Here is a 15,421-nt window from a genome sequence, read left to right on the forward strand (position 1 = left end):
ACGGGCAGCGGTGCGGGCACAGGCTACCAGCCTGGGCAAGCACAGCTCACATCTACAGCTGCTCACATCTACAGCTGCTCACATCTACAGCTGCTCACATCTACAGCTGCTCACATCTACAGCTGCTCACATCTACAGCTGCTCACATCTACAGCTGCTCACATCCCGCCCAGCTCTGCCTCTGCTCTGCCCTCCGCTGTGTCTCCGGACAGGGCTCAGGCACAGCGGAGCAGCTCCGCGCTTGCACGCCGGCCCGGAGCGTTCCCCGCTCCGCCCGGGCCTCAGAGCAGCAAAGCGTTCTCCCCCGAGCCTTCCCGCAGGCCCCCCATGGCGTTACCCGGGGCCACAAGGAGCTGTTCCCGACACGTCACGGCCGGCCCAGGGCGGTGAAGGGGGCACGGCCCAGACCCCCGCCCGGCTCCCGTGCGCCCGGCCTCACCTGCCCGTCATGGCGGCGAACCCCGCGCTGTCGCCGAGGGGCTCCGGGGCGGGACACGGGGCTCGGCCGCGGCGCTGCGGCCCCGGCGGCCAGCGCTGACCCCGCCCCGGCGGCGGCCCCGGCCCCTTGGGTGTGGGCGGGCACCGCAGCCCTCGGTGACTCAGGGCAGCCTCCCCCGGACCTGCGCATACTTTTCCTATAAAGGCAAAGAAATACGGAATAGCGAGGCTGCGGAGCGGAAGGACGGCGGAGGCGGCGGGACAGGCACAGGCTCCTGCCCTGCCGCCGAAGCTGCTTCGCCCCCCCGGCAGTACACACATGGCAGCCGCTATGAGTGCGGGGTGAAGGGGGCAGCGCTGGCCGAGCCGCTGCCTGGCGCGCAGGCACATGCACAGCACTGACGGGGCTTTGCTCCTGCGATCAGAGCAGCCGCGCTTCCAGCCTGTTCTGTGGGCTCATCCCTGCACACAGCCCCGCGGCGAGGGGAAGTGGCTTTCTGGCGTTTTACCCTTCGGGTGCGGAAGACAGGTCTGGACGGCTTCTAGAAAGTGGTCCTGGCAACCATTGCTGCTGAAGGATGAGGGACTGCACTCCCCAAGGAGGGCCCCTCCAAGTGTGACGTTTTTGATAACATGCCATCCCTTCTTGCCCGTGTTCAAGCATACTCTGATGTAAAGTGAACCCCCAAATATCATAGGAAGCTTCTGACGAAAGCAATTTCCAACTTTGTTTTCATCTTGTGAGATAGCCTGGTATGTCACCATTGTCACATGTATTGTTGCATCTTGAGAGTGATGATAGGAACTCTGTCTGTGCCCTCTGTGTTTTCTGGTGTCCAAACAATCTCATTTTTCAGCCCTACAGTAGGCATTTAAAATTGTACGTCATTCCTCCCATCACTGTCTGAGTAACTGTTAGCCAGGTATCCTAACGCAAAACACCACATTGCCATGCAGTATTATATTTTGATGAGTTCCTTTTATGAAACTCTAGCTTCAGTAAAATGATCCCTCCTCATAGGGTGGGGGAAACAATTGGAAGAGTAAAAACACAAAAAAATTGAGTGGAGATATTTTAATCAGGAAAAAAAAAGGGGGGGGGGGAAGCAAACAAAACAACAACTCAAAACAAAATCAAGAAAAACAAATTATGTAAAAATTTCCCAATTGTTCATTGAGGAGGTGGAAGATTTGGGACTGAAGGAGTGAAGTTGAGCCTGGGAAGAATAATGAGGGTTGGGGAAGGTGTTTTAATTGTGTCTTTATTCCTCACTGTCCAATCTATTTTTATTGACAAGGAAGTAAGTTAATTTTTCCCCAAATCAGTTTGGTTTGCCCACATAGTAATCAGTCAATGGTCTCCCTGTGTTTATGTTGAGCCATGGGAGTTTTCATCTCATTTTCTCCCCCTGTCCTGTCCTCCTGAGGAGCTGGAGTGTGAGAGATCTGGGTGAGAGACTGGCAGCCAGCAAAGCCAGGCCACCAGACATTTGCATCCACAGGAATGAGAGAATTTACACAAATGAGAGAATTCACTCAAATGAGAAAGCCAGAACTCAGAGCAGAGCAGAAGCAGCATCAGACCTGCCTGGGACACAGTCAGGGAGGTGGATGCCAGTCAAACCTTTCACAATAAGAGAACACTAGTGTTTTCTCTGTGATGTTTCCCAGCTGTGATGCACTGGTACAAGTTTGCTTTTATTCTGCTTGTTTGACTCATCTTTCCAGGATAGAAAGCTTGACTTAGCAAGAGTTGATTCAATGTTGAATACTTTAGTCTTGAATTCATATAACTTAGTTTTTTGCCTGTGTTTAAACTGAGTTTTTATGCCATTGAGGGAAATGCTTCAGATGAGCAGCAGACATGCAGACATCTATCAGAAGAGACATTCCATTTCCAGAATAAACTGGAAAAAAACTGAAAAAAAAGGTCAGTAAGACAAGTTTTATTGTACTATTTCTTGCCATATTTGGGGCTACATAATTGGTATCATATTGCAATGCTCTATGTTCTTAACATCATTGCAAAATCTTTGGTCCAATTTTCAAAGGCATAAATCGGAGCCATATCAATAGCTGTTGGGATTGACAATTTAGAGCAGGCTGTCACTGGATTTTGTAAACAGGAACATAATTCCACACAAAGGCTTTTGAGTCCTCGCCAGCATGCCCTCAGACCACCACCAGAAGGATTCAGTCTCTGGATGGATGTTTGCAGGACTGACTCTTCCTGGTTTTTCTTGCTTACCATATTAAATACTTCAACAATTATACACATCAGGGGCTTTGGGCAGAACCAGGTAGCACTGACAAGGGTCTAAAATCTTGTAGACAATTTATTCAGAAAGCTTAATGTGTCTAGGAACAACAAAAGTGTGTCTAGGGCCAAACAGAGAGGAAGGGAGAAAGCAAAGGCCAGCAGTGTCAGACTGTGCTGGGGGCGGTCACATCTAAACCCTGGGAGCAGCAAAGTGGTGCAGTGCTGGGCCCAACACTGAGAGCTTGGTGGATAGAAACCATTCTCTGCTAGGGCACACTTTCCCCAAGGCTGCCTCACCAAACGATTTCAACCTGTTCCCCTGTAGCTCTCTGGACCTCCTCTTCTTCTGCCCCTGCCACCTGGCCCAGCCAACAGGTGGCTGTGGAGTTGCACAGCAGCAAGCACAGCTTCCTCCACAAGACCCTGCATATTATGGGCACACAGGTCTTCCTCCCGTTCCTTGCAGAGAGCTCAACCCCAGCTTCCCAGGCACAGGAGGGCCCCTCCAGGCCTATGCAGGGGCAGAGGAGGCTCAGGTTGCTCCATGTGTGCTCAATGCAGGTATTCCCAAATTGACTAGTGTATGCTGGGTTTGGGAGTTGAGGAAACATGGGGTGCTGCAGGGAATGTCTCTCGTGGAAAACCTTTAGGGGTTGGCCTGCCCAGGACACAGCTCGTTCCTGCTGCCACCACAACTCTGAAACATCTGTGAAGCTTGTGGCACACCCAGCATGATTGCTGAGGCACGTGAATATCCCGGATGGCATTCCATTCTGCAGAATACCACGGCACTGAAGAAGTTTCCTGAAAGGCCAGAGGCCCAAGGAGGATTCGCCAGTGAAAAAGGACTTGCGTTCTAGAATTGGAGGGGCTCCATTAGGAGTACCCAGTAGTGTAAGTTTGCCAAGCCCACATGTCAGAGCCAGACGAGTGCAGGCAAATGCCAGGACCTGGAGCTGGGGTCTGTGCAGGGGGCAGGAAGGAAGGGGCAGCCAGTGTGAGAGGTGTGGGAGCAGGAGCCAGACCTGAGTATGAGGTTGCAATGCTAGAGGCAGTGCCCATGGGTACTGGAGGAGCAGGAGACAGTGGAGGCTGAAGGCAGCAGCAGCAGGGAGAAACAGTTTTGCAGGAGCCTTGTGGGGCTTTGCTTGGCAGAGCTGCCTTCCCAGTGGGTGATCAGGGCTCGGCCATTCCTGGCCAAGGCAGACCAGGCTTCTCTTCAGCCTGGCTCCACACTGCCTGGCCTCTCCTGGTCCCGAAGGGCACAGATTCTTCCCTCCGCAAATTCTTCTCCCACCGAGCACTTGAGCCGCTGCTCCTGCTCCACTCAGCTGGGATCCTGCCCAGGACCCCGGGCACCTCCCAGCCCAGCAGGCACACGCTGGCTTGGAGCCAGGTCAGCCTTGGCAAAAGCCAACTGCAGGGGCTGCTCTGGATCCTGCAGAGACTCCCAGAGAGTGGTGAGCCACTGCAGCCAGGTGGGCAGAGCAATTTGTGATTCTCCACACCTGGGCATCAGCCTGGGGTTGCAATGGGGCTCAGGCACCGAATTGCCTTCTCCTTGCTTTGTCTCCAGCCATGCTTTGAGCAGGCATTTGGACTTGTGCCCTCCTGGGATGCCTTGCAGTCAAGTTCATTGTGAGAGGGAAGAGTTCCCAGAGAGGGCTCTGCCCTCCTTGCTCTGCACCGTAGGCAGTGAGTGAACTTCTTCCTCACAGGAACTGGGACTCGGTCTCTGCTCCGCCCTTGGTGTGCCACCTGTCCTTTCTCCTTGCTGCTCCAGCGCCTTTCCTGGGTTCACCAGAGGGTCTTTGTTCACCTTTTGTAGAGATGGGGCAATGTTTCCCTCTCAGTAGTCCTTAAGGAGCTGGACTGGCTCGGGCTGGAGAAGGCAAGGGGGCTTCTGCTGAGTGAAGGTAACTTCCCAAGTTAACATTGCCTGGCTCCGAAAAAGCTTGTTGCAATTTAGGAAAGACAAGATTTTGCAGTATTTCTAGTCTGGCAGTTGTAAGAGAGGCCATGCCAGGCTTGCAGGAGGAGCGGTGCTGCTGGCCTGAAGGATGGAGTGATTAGAGAGTGCCTGGAGGCTCTGCAGGAAGGCTGCACTTGGCGATAGATGTGCAAGGCGGTGGAGAGACAGCCAGCCCCAGCTGGGGCCACAAGGCTGAGCAGGCTCAGCACAGGGGCCAGAGGTGACTGGTGCAGGAGGTCCTATGGTGTAATGGTGAGCACTCTGGACTCTGAATCCAGTGATCTGAGTTCAAATCTCAGTGGGACCTGAGCCTTTTGGTTCCCTCAGGCTTTCCCTCAGCATGCTTACACTCTCGCAGCTTTCCTCTGCTGCTGGTTCTCTTGTGGACTGTTCCCTGATGAATTGCACAGCAGCTGGTGTGCAGACCACCCACTCAAAGCGGGTCAGGCACAGGACTCTGCTCTGCGACCATTGCCTCCTGTGTTGGCTGCATCCAAAACCGGAGACTGAGCTACACGCTCTGGGCAGCTGTTTCCAGGCTGGACCATTCCCACAGGAACAGCAGGTTACTCTGTGTGGCATTACTTCTATGCTCACCCCTGTCCACTGCTCCTTTCTTTCTCCATTCGTCTGTGGTTTCTTTTCCTCTATTCCCTGTCAATTGCTTTCTCCTGCTCTGCAATCCATTCAAGGAGCTCTACCAATATTGGGCATTGCCCCGTCATTGGGGTTCCATTTGTTGCCATGGGAGAGGGAAGGATCTTCCTGGCAGAGCAGGTGTCAGGTGAGGGAGGAGGAGAACAAACAACCACAACTCTCCAGCAGTGCTGCACAAAGGCTTTAATGAGAAGGAGCAAAAGCAGTGGCACAGAACAGAGACCAAGGAACACGTGTGGGGGGCCGGGGAGGGCAAGAGATGGGCCCATTTGCCAAGGACAAGGGGGATGATGTGCCGGCCTCAGCAGATCTGGCCGCAGCGGGAGAAAGGCAGACACAGGCCTGAGCCCCCCAGGCCAAGGGAGCCCCCAGAAGAGATGGGAACCCCTGCGGTGCTGAGGGAGCTGCCCACAGCAGCTGACAGAGAGGATCCCACGGCGGTGTTCTGAGGGAAGGAGGTGAGGATGGGGCCCGGCATGGTCACCACCACCGGCGAAGGCTCGATGTACACCGTGGAGTCAGCGCAGCGGGCGAGGCAGGGCTCACTGCAGCTGCTGGCAAGGGGAGTGGGGCCACAGGGGCCGCAGGGCCGTGGGGGACAGGGTCTGCAGCAAGACATCTCTCGGTGCAGGAGGCAAAGCTGCAACACAGAGCAGGGAGCACCAACCAGCCTCAGGATCAGTCTGTCTCTCTGTCCCTCAGCTCTCTCCAGGGACACACTTGCTCTTCCAAACACACTCTGTGCCTACAGCTCCCACCACCCTCCTCGAGCCCTCCGAGTGGCACGGCACGGGCAGGCCGCCCCACTTCAGCAGTAGCACCCAGCACAGTGGCTTTAAGGCCCCTGTGGAAAGACTGGTCACAGCCCATCTCCAGAACAGACATGGCTGTGTCAGACAATGTCCCAGCATGCACGGGCACATTTTGTTACAGCTCGGCAGGTGCAAGTTCTGCTGGCCACATCCCCCTCAGGCTGAGCCCCTTTGGTCCCCTTCTGGTGCAACAAAGCCCCCTCTTCCCAGCTGTCCCCAGCCCCCAGCATGCAAAGGCTGACGGCCCTGCAACAGTTCTGTGTCAGGATCAAGCTGAGGCAGCCCAAGGATCAAGCCGGGCAGCCTCCATGACAGCAGTTCAGCCCACAGGGAGGATGGAGCGGACTCAGGCTTACCTCGTTCCTCGAGGAAAGGGAGGCCTGAGACGAGGATGCAGAGCCTGGAGCAGCGCAGCCTTTTATGCCGGTTCCCAGAGCCCTGTGGGGCCACAAACATTCCTTGTGTGTGAAACATCCAAGCTCCTGGGAGTGGCCTCTGGCGAGGCATCGCTGCTGATGAGGTCCCTGCCTCTTTCATCTCTGGCATTTTTCACCAGTTTCACACCACTCTGCTTGGGAATGATTAATGTGTGTCCCCACTTCCTAAGGCCTCCTGACTTGGGGGTCCCAAGCAGGTGTATAAGGTGAGTTTAAATGTATGTGTTTAGTGTCTATAAGATTCCATCACTTGTTCTTCTTGATGGTTACTTTGATTCCAGTAACAGGTAAATTCAGCCATTAAGTGACACCTCAGGTCATCTCTCAGGAGCTTTCAGTGCAGGCACTCTGGATAATCCTGAGAGTCATTTCTTTCATGGGTCATCACAGACCTACACAAGACTGTGGGTCAGTTGGGGCACCAAGTCAACACTGCCCAACTTCATACTGGGGAATAGACCCAAGTGTGCTGGGAGGTAGCAAAGCCAAGGGAAGTCCATGTTCAATTGGCAAGATGTCTCCTGCAGGCCAGAGTGACAGCCATGGGGAACTTGCTTACGATCACAGGCTGTGCCACGGCCTGGTCTTGAGATCAAAGAGATGCTGTGTCCCTCCCTGAAGCAGACCCACAGCCACACTGACCTGCTTTACTCAGCGTGCTCATCCCAGAGGCCAGAGACCCGGCTGGTGGCTTTGGGGAAAAGGCTGTGGGCAGGGAGCCCATAACCCAGGGCTGTTATTTCTGGGTCTGGGATGGGCTTTGCCATTCCATTCCATGCATTTTACATTTCAAAGGGACACTGGATCAGTCTCCCAGAGCACCAGAGTGGGTGTCATTGTGATGTGGAAGAGCTGGGAAAAATCCCTGAGCTCCAGGCAAACCTGAGTCACCCAGTGTGGACTTCAGTGGACTGGGTGCCTCAGACTTGGCGCTCAAGGGATAACAGAGCTCATATCCTCGATGTTCTGCTGCCATGAAGGATATTTCCCCACCTTGTATTGCCAGTCATGGATCACCTGGTGCTTGTCTGCAATCTCCTGCATTTGCTGTCTCCCAAGGCAGGGTCTTTTGGTGGCTGCTCAAGGGCTGTAGTGACTCAGAGTAGCCCACATCAACCCCAGAAGGTCAGTGTGGAGCTCTGGAGGATGCGTGTTGATATCAACTGCTCTGGGCAGATCGCACTGCCCCAGTTCCTCAGCAGGCTCTGGGCCTTGTCCTGCTCACTTCTAAGCACTGACACAGCTTACAAAAGAGGTCACTATCCCTTGTACAGCTCTCCCAAGGCTGTCCCTTGTCCTCCCCCAGGCAGCTCTGGGATTTCCTTTCTTGCAACTTGTGATTGCTGCCTCTTGCCCTTTGTCAGTGCACCTCTCAGGAGCGTTTGGCTTCATTCTCTCCAGAACTGCCAGGAGGTGCTGGAGGCAGCAGCTCCATGCACCCCTCCATGCCTTGCTCATCAGTGCAGGCAGCCTCATTGACATCTCCTGCGGGTCCTCCCCATTGAGGACCTGAGAGGCTCATCTGTAGGAGGCCTTTCCATCTCCTGGTGGCCTCCCAGAGGTGCAGGGCATCCCTGGAAGGGCTGCTCAGGAGACAGGGACCACTCTAACAGGGACAGTGTTCAGAGGATAACTGGGCAAGACCCACAGTCTATGGAGGTGGCTGGGAAGTTTGTTCTTCTTTGAGAGGGAGCAGAAGACTTCCAGAGGTCTCTGCCAACCTCCATTATCCTGGGTTGCCCTGCATCCCCTGGGCCCTTGAGCACCTACCAAAAGGCAATGCCTTTTGGAAAGCTGCAGCAGCAGCAGCAGCAGCAGGGGATTACATGGATGCACAAGGTGGTTTGGGACCAGTGCTAAAAGGCCTGGAAATGCCCCTGACAAAGGCAGAAATTTTGGAGGAAAGAGGCCATGTGCTCTGGTATCCCTGGAATGCCTGAGTCCAGGGCATCGTGTGTGCTCATTTCCACATCAGCATGATTCAGGTTTGCCTGAAGCTCATGGATTTTCCCAACTCTGCTACATCACAGTGATTCCCACTACCTGTGGGAGGCTGATCCAATGTCCCTTTGAACTGTGATATTAGGTGAATGCACAAAGTGATGCCTGCCCCAGGAAAAGAAGCCATGAGCTTTGGGCTCCCTGTCCTCAGCCTCTTCCCCAAAGCCACCATCCAGATCCTGGCCTCAGGGCTGGACACACTGAGCAAAGCGGGTCAATTTCTGCTTGAGAAAATGGGTCAATTTGTCTTTCAGGGAGAGACTTAGGCATGCCTTTCATCACCTTCCTACGTGTTGAATGCCATGTTTTCCAGAGGATCCCAACTTCCCAAGCTGAGGCCAGAGCTCTGGCTGTCAAATGCCAAGGTCAGAGTAATCCCAAACCTGGACACAGGCTAGGCCTTGAGTGGACTGAGAGCACACCTGAGCAGGGGGACTTGCAGATTCTGGTGGTTGAAACTCTGAACATCAACCTGCAGTGCCTGCTAGCAGCCCAGTGCAAAAACCCAATCATATTCTGGGCTGCATCCAGAGCCATGTGGCCAGCAGGTCAAGGGAGGGGACTGTCCTGCTCTACTCGGCTCTCATGACACTGTACCTGGGGTACTGCCTCCAGCCCTAGGACCCACAGCCTAAGAAGCACACGGACCTGCTGCAGTGGGTCCAGAGGAGCCACAGAGAGCACCAGGCAGCTGGAGCCATCAGCCTGTGAGGACAGGCTGAGAGGGTTGGGGTTGTGTAGCAAATAGAGGAGCAGGCTCCCAGGAGACATTCAGTTAAGAAAGGGAAGGATACCTGGTTGGGATGTGGAGGTATGTGTCAAGGGCTACCAGTTCAAAACTAAAAGCAGGTCTATTTAGATTAGATATTGGGAAGGAATCTTTTCCTTGGAAAGGACCGATACACTGGAACAGAGAAGTTGTAGAAGCGGTTTCAGGGGGGATCGAGCCAGATGATTTTAAGGTCCATTCCATCCCAAGGTGATTCTGAGAGTCATGGCCGGATTTTGGGTTGTACAAAGAGGGAGGATAACATTTGAGATGAAAGAGGCAGGGACCTCATCAGCAGTGAGGCCTCGCCAGAGGCCACTCCCAGGAGCTTGGATGTTTCACAAACAAGGAATGTTTGTGGCTCCACAGGGCTCTGGGACCCGGCATAAAAGGCTGCGCTGCTCCAGGCTCTGCATCCTCGTCTCAGGCCTCCCTTTCCTCGAGGAACGAGGTAAGCCTGAGTCCGCTCCATCCTCCCTGTGGGCTGAACTGCTGTCATGGAGGCTGCCCGGCTTGATCCTTGGGCTGCCTCAGCTTGGCCCTGACACAGAACTGTTGCAGGGCCGTCAGCCTTTGCATGCAGGGGGCTGGGGACAGCTGGGAAGAGGGGGCTTTGTTCCAGCAGAAGGGGACCAAAGGGGCTCAGCCTGAGGGGGATGTGGCCAGCAGAACTTGCACCTGCCGTGCTGTAACAAAATGTGCCCGTGCATGCCGGGACATCGTCTGACACAGCCATGTCTGTTCTGGAGATGGGCTGTGACCAGTCTTTCCACAGGGGCCTTAAAGCCACTGTGCTGGGTGCTACTGCTGAAGTGGGGCGGCCTTCCCGTGCCGTGCCACTCGGAGGGCTCGAGGAGGGTGGTGGGAGCTGTAGGCACAGAGTGTGTTTGGAGGACCAAGTGTGTCCCTGGAGAGAGCTGAGGGACAGAGAGACAGACTGATCCTGAGGCTGGTTGGTGCTCCCTGCTCTGTGTTGCAGCTTTGCCTCCTGCACCGAGAGATGTCTTGCTGCAGACCCTGTCCCCCACGGCCCTGCGGCCCCTGTGGCCCCACTCCCCTTGCAAGCAGCTGCAGTGAGCCCTGCCTCGCCCGCTGCGCTGACTCCATGTTCTACATAGAGGCTTCGCCAGTGGTGGTGACCATGCCGGGCCCCATCCTCACCTCCTTCCCTCAGAACACCGCCGTGGGATCCTCTCTGTCAGCTGCTGTGGGCAGCTCCCTCAGCACCGCAGGGGTTCCCATCTCTTCTGGGGGCTCCCTTGGCCTGGGGGGCTCAGGCCTGTGTCTGCCTTTCTCCCGCTGCGGCCAGATCTGCTGAGGCCGGCACATCATCCCCGTTGTCCTTGGCAAATGGGCCCATCTCTTGCCCTCCCCGGCCCCCCACACGTGTTCCTTGGTCTCTGTTCTGTGCCACTGCTTCTGCTCCTTCTCATTAAAGCCTTTGTGCAGCACTGCTGGAGAGTTGTGCTTGTTTGTTCTCCTCCTCCCTCATCTGACACCTGCTCTGCCTGGCTGAGCTCTGGCTGCTGTCCTGAGCTTACCAGCAGCTTCACGAAGAGCTCCCAGCAACGAAATTACACCTGAGCACCAAAGCCTCAGTCACAGAGCCTGAGTCTGTAACCTGAAGATCACAGCCCTGCAGAGCCTGGTGCCAATTTGTTCCTTGTGGGACTTATTTCCGATATTTTGAGTAACATTTCATTCCTGTCAGAGCTTCTTCACAAAAGCACAGAACAATCAATCTTCTCTCTTCTGTTGCTGATGTTGGGATGTGGCAATGGTGTGAGTCCAGGATTATGGGCTGGAAAGGAGAAAGGCACTTCTGTTCATGCCTGGACATCAGCAGTGTGGCTTCAACAGAGTTTGTCAGCAAAGTTCACTCTGTTTCTCACTAAATGCATGAAGCATAAGTAGAATATTTTCTTGAAATCAATGTTTAATGTTTTATAGGGAGACTGTGCATTCAGAAGTGTATGGTATGCAAAGGATATGGATACAAAATTAAAAGGGTGCAAAAGGGTTTGGCAGCACTTGATCCACATTCACAGCAAGGGCTTAATTTCAAATTGACAGTCACGACATTCATGCCGTTATCAATTCTCTTTCTCACATGCACAGACACACACGCTCTCTGTATTTAGGTGTGTAACTATACCTATTGAAAATGCCCCTCCAAAATGACCGGTCTTGGAATATAGTTTTTTTTCCTGAATGCCAGAACATTCCCGTTGTCTCACTTGCAGAGAAAGTCCCAACACAAACTGTGGCCCGGATGAAGCCTTGTTATGACTAAAGCCCACTCTCTTACAGCCCTATAAAGAGTGGTCCAAAACGAGACCATTGGAGCTCTCCTGGGCCGCAGCAGGCTGTGACCAGCAATGTCCCTGAGTGGGACGGCTCTCACAGCCAGGGAACTCTGGGGGTTGCTACACTTGGGAGGATTGCCCAACAGGGACGAGTCCCGGGCTGATACCCTCACTCCTTGAGGCCTGACCCTTCCCCCTTTGGGAGATGCAAAGGCATCCAAAGTGAGTGTTTCACTGACCACTGAGGGGAATTTTTCACAGGCGCGTTGCTTATACCGACTCTTCCTGTCTGTGTGCATGCACATGTGCATATATTTGCTATAGGAAATCTGGGAGAAATACTGCTTCCTTAGATGTTTAAGTACCTTGGAGATCTAAGTAAGTTAGGCCTGTCAGTAAGGTTCAGCTACCGCTATAGACTTACCTAAATGCTGCTTAGTGTTGTTCTTTTGCTAAGGATAACTTTGAAGTTGTAAGTTAGGTTAAAGGCTGTGAGGTGTTTTTCCTCTGCCAAATTTTAAGGGTAAGATAATAATAAGTTTTTAGGTACGAGTTAAATTTAAATACTTTTAAGTTTGAATGCTGTCGAGCATTTAGTCTGTGTTCCTTTGTATCCTTGCCCTCAGTGTCTTTTGTCTCACACACACAGACATAGGCAGTCATACACATACAAACACAAACACAAGCACATACACCTGCCCTAGACAGTTCTTGGTTCATTTCTGTTTTGATTGCTTGGCTTTTGTTTGGTTTTGTTGTAGCTTGTTTTACCTTGTTGTGCCTTAAGTGTCCTGTAAGTAGGAGAGTGCATCTTGCCGAGGAACTTTGTTGTGGTTCCCTGTACTATGAGATGTGGCTTTTGCCGATAGCGTTGGCAGTGCTTTTTTCAGCAGTCTCAAGCAGTGGTTTGTAAGAGGAGCCTTGGGCCGAAGTGCGTGGGTGTGGGTGTGGTGGCACAGGGTATGTGATGAGCAGGACTGGCAGGGCTGGAACAGGTAGTTGTGGCCGAGTGGTGAAGGCGATGGACTAGAAATCCATTGGGGTTTCCCCGCGCAGGTTCGAATCCTGCCAACTACGGGCAGGCGCCCCTTTTGGGCTGCGGGCAGCTGACCACCCTGCACAGGGAGCACCCACAGGCAGCCGCCATGGACACCAGCTGCAGCTGCCCGAGGGCTCCTGCACTTGCAGCCCCGGCTGTTCCCCCAGCTCTGGGAGAGAGGAGCTGCTGGCAGCCTTGCCCGCCTGCAGAAGGGCCCTCTTCAGGGCAAGGGAAGGCCTGAGTTACACATGTAAGCGGAGGGGACAAAAGCCTAGTGCTGCTGCAAGGCCCGTGCCCTACAGCCAAGCCACTTGGTGTCGGGGAAGCACTGCAAGAGAAAAGCAGCTCAGACACCTTCCCAGCATCAATGAAGAAGAAAAGGGCAAGTGCAGCTGGCACCGGCAGCTGAGCATTTCATCCCCTCGCAGTAGCAGCAAGTGTTAAAGGCAAGGACCCTCAGCCTGACAACCTGCTGGGCACCAAGTGCCCAGAACTCAGAGCTTTTACTTCAGAGTAGCCATGAGCAGCACTGTGCTGAGTCACCAGAATTTGCAGAGGGAAAAGAGGAGCATTCTTTCTGCTGGCAATTCCAAGCAAAGGCAACCCATGCCCCTCCTTGTCCAGCAAAGATGTGAAGTGTCGGGCAGGTGCAGTGGTGCAGCGTGCTGGGAGCACAGCTGTGTTTGCGGGCACAGCTGTGTTTGCGGGCAGGGCTGCAGCCGTGAGGATGTCGCTGGATTTCAGGTGCCCTCATGGGTGTCAAGGCCCAAGGCTGCAGCCTGCGTCCGGGCTTGCGTTGAGCAGGGGCAGCGTCAGCGTGGGTGTGAAAGGGCAAGTGTCTGTGCAGGGCTGTGTGCAGGAGGTGTGGGAGAGGGGCAAGGCCAGGCCGTGGAGCTGTGGAGGGCACGGTGAAGGGAGCTGAATTAGTAAGGGGGTCTGTTTTGTGGGGTGGGGGAGGCGGAGCAGAGAGGAGGGGAAGGGGTGAGGGTCAGCAGAGGCTGGCAGCAGCAGGCTGCGGTGAGGGCAATGGCAGGCAGGCCTCAGGAGGAGCAGAGTGGCGCAGCGGGAGCGTGCTGGGCCCATAACCCAGAGGTCGATGGATCGAAACCATCCTCTGCTAAGGCACTTTTTTCTCCAAGGCTGCCTTGCCCAACAAATCTTACCCTGCTTGGCTCCAGCCTTTTGATATACGCTAGCCAAAGCCTTCCTCTTCCCTTACACCTGCGGCCAACTCTCAGTGGAAATGATAAAACTTATATTTTTTACCTAACTTTTGTCTGGGGTTTATCCAACTTTGCCCAAAGGGAAAAAAAATGAAGCTTTCCTTCAAAAAGTTCTGTGTACCCAAGGTTTCGGTTTCCCGATGTAGAGCCCTAAAGGTTGCAATCAACAAAAAGAAGTCTCCCCGATCTTCCTTGCAGAGCAGGTGTCAGGTGAGGGAGGAGGAGAACAAACAAGCACAACTCTCCAGCAGTGCTGCACAAAGGCTTTAATGAGAAGGAGCAGAAGCAGCGGCACAGAACAGAGACCAAGGAACACGTGTGGGGGGCCAGGGAGGGCAAGAGATGGGCCCATTTGCCAAGGACAAGGGGGATGATGTGCCGGCCTCAGCAGATCTGGCCGCAGCGGGAGAAAGGCAGACACAGGCCTGAGCCCCCCAGGCCAAGGGAGCCCCCAGAAGAGATGGGAACCCCTGCGGTGCTGAGGGAGCTGCCCACAGCAGCTGACAGAGAGGATCCCACGGCTGTGTTCTGAGGGAAGGAGGTGAGGATGGGGCCCGGCATGGTCACCACCACCGGCGAAGCCTCGATGTAGAACATGGAGTCAGCGCAGCGGGCGAGGCAGGGCTCACTGCAGCTGCTTGCAAGGGGAGTGGGGCCACAGGGGCCGCAGGGCCGTGGGGGACAGGGTCTGCAGCAAGACATCTCTCGGTGCAGGAGGCAAAGCTGCAACACAGAGCAGGGAGCACCAACCAGCCTCAGGATCAGTCTGTCTCTCTGTCCCTCAGCTCTCTCCAGGGACACACTTGGTCCTCCAAACACACTCTGTGCCTACAGCTCCCACCACCCTCCTCGAGCCCTCCGAGTGGCACGGCATGGGAAGGCCGCCCCACTTCAGCAGTAGCACCCAGCACAGTGGCTTTAAGGCCCCTGTGGAAAGACTGGTCACAGCCCATCTCCAGAACAGACATGGCTGTGTCAGACGATGTCCCGGCATGCACGGGCACATTTTGTTACAGCACGGCAGGTGCAAGTTCTGCTGGCCACATCCCCCTCAGGCTGAGCCCCTTTGGTCCCCTTCTGCTGGAACAAAGCCCCCTCTTCCCAGCTGTCCCCAGCCCCCTGCATGCAAAGGCTGACGGCCCTGCAACAGTTCTGTGTCAGGGCCAAGCTGAGGCAGCCCAAGGATCAAGCCGGGCAGCCTCCATGACAGCAGTTCAGCCCACAGGGAGGATGGAGCGGACTCAGGCTTACCTCGTTCCTCGAGGAAAGGGAGGCCTGAGACGAGGATGCAGAGCCTGGAGCAGCGCAGCCTTTTATGCCGGTTCCCAGAGCCCCGTGGGGCCACAAACATTCCTTGTTTGTGAAACATCCAAGCTCCTGGGAGTGGCCTCTGGCAAGGCCTCGCTGCTGATGAGGTACCTGCCTCTTTCATCTCAAATGTTCTCCTCCCTCTTTGTACAACCCAAAAGCCGGCCATGACTCTCAGAATCACCTTGGGATGGAATGG

The 15,421-nt window shown here is 54.6% G+C and overlaps 1 protein-coding gene and 3 non-coding genes across 4 annotated transcripts in view; 3 read left to right on the plus strand and 1 right to left on the minus strand.

The window, feature by feature from the left end:
- Positions 1–597, minus strand: part of LIMS2 (LIM zinc finger domain containing 2) — a 31,544-nt gene extending 30,947 nt beyond the window's left edge. Inside the window, exon 1 of the mRNA XM_038145480.1 lies at positions 440–597. Within this exon, the coding sequence (XP_038001408.1) occupies positions 440–450 (11 nt within the window). The 5' untranslated portion in view covers positions 451–597. The remainder of the gene's footprint in view (positions 1–439) is intronic.
- A 4,308-nt stretch (positions 598–4,905) lies between these two features.
- On the plus strand, positions 4,906–4,977 carry TRNAQ-CUG. Its single transcript has one exon. It is a non-coding gene; the product is annotated as a tRNA-Gln (tRNA).
- Positions 4,978–12,647: 7,670 nt separating this feature from the next.
- TRNAS-AGA lies at positions 12,648–12,729 on the plus strand. Its single transcript has one exon. It is a non-coding gene; the product is annotated as a tRNA-Ser (tRNA).
- A 1,010-nt stretch (positions 12,730–13,739) lies between these two features.
- TRNAM-CAU lies at positions 13,740–13,811 on the plus strand. Its single transcript has one exon. It is a non-coding gene; the product is annotated as a tRNA-Met (tRNA).
- Positions 13,812–15,421: the final 1,610 nt, after the last annotated feature.

The sequence above is a fragment of the Motacilla alba genome, chromosome 9 (assembly GCF_015832195.1).
Source record: "Motacilla alba alba isolate MOTALB_02 chromosome 9, Motacilla_alba_V1.0_pri, whole genome shotgun sequence".
NCBI classification, from domain to species: domain Eukaryota; kingdom Metazoa; phylum Chordata; class Aves; order Passeriformes; family Motacillidae; genus Motacilla; species Motacilla alba.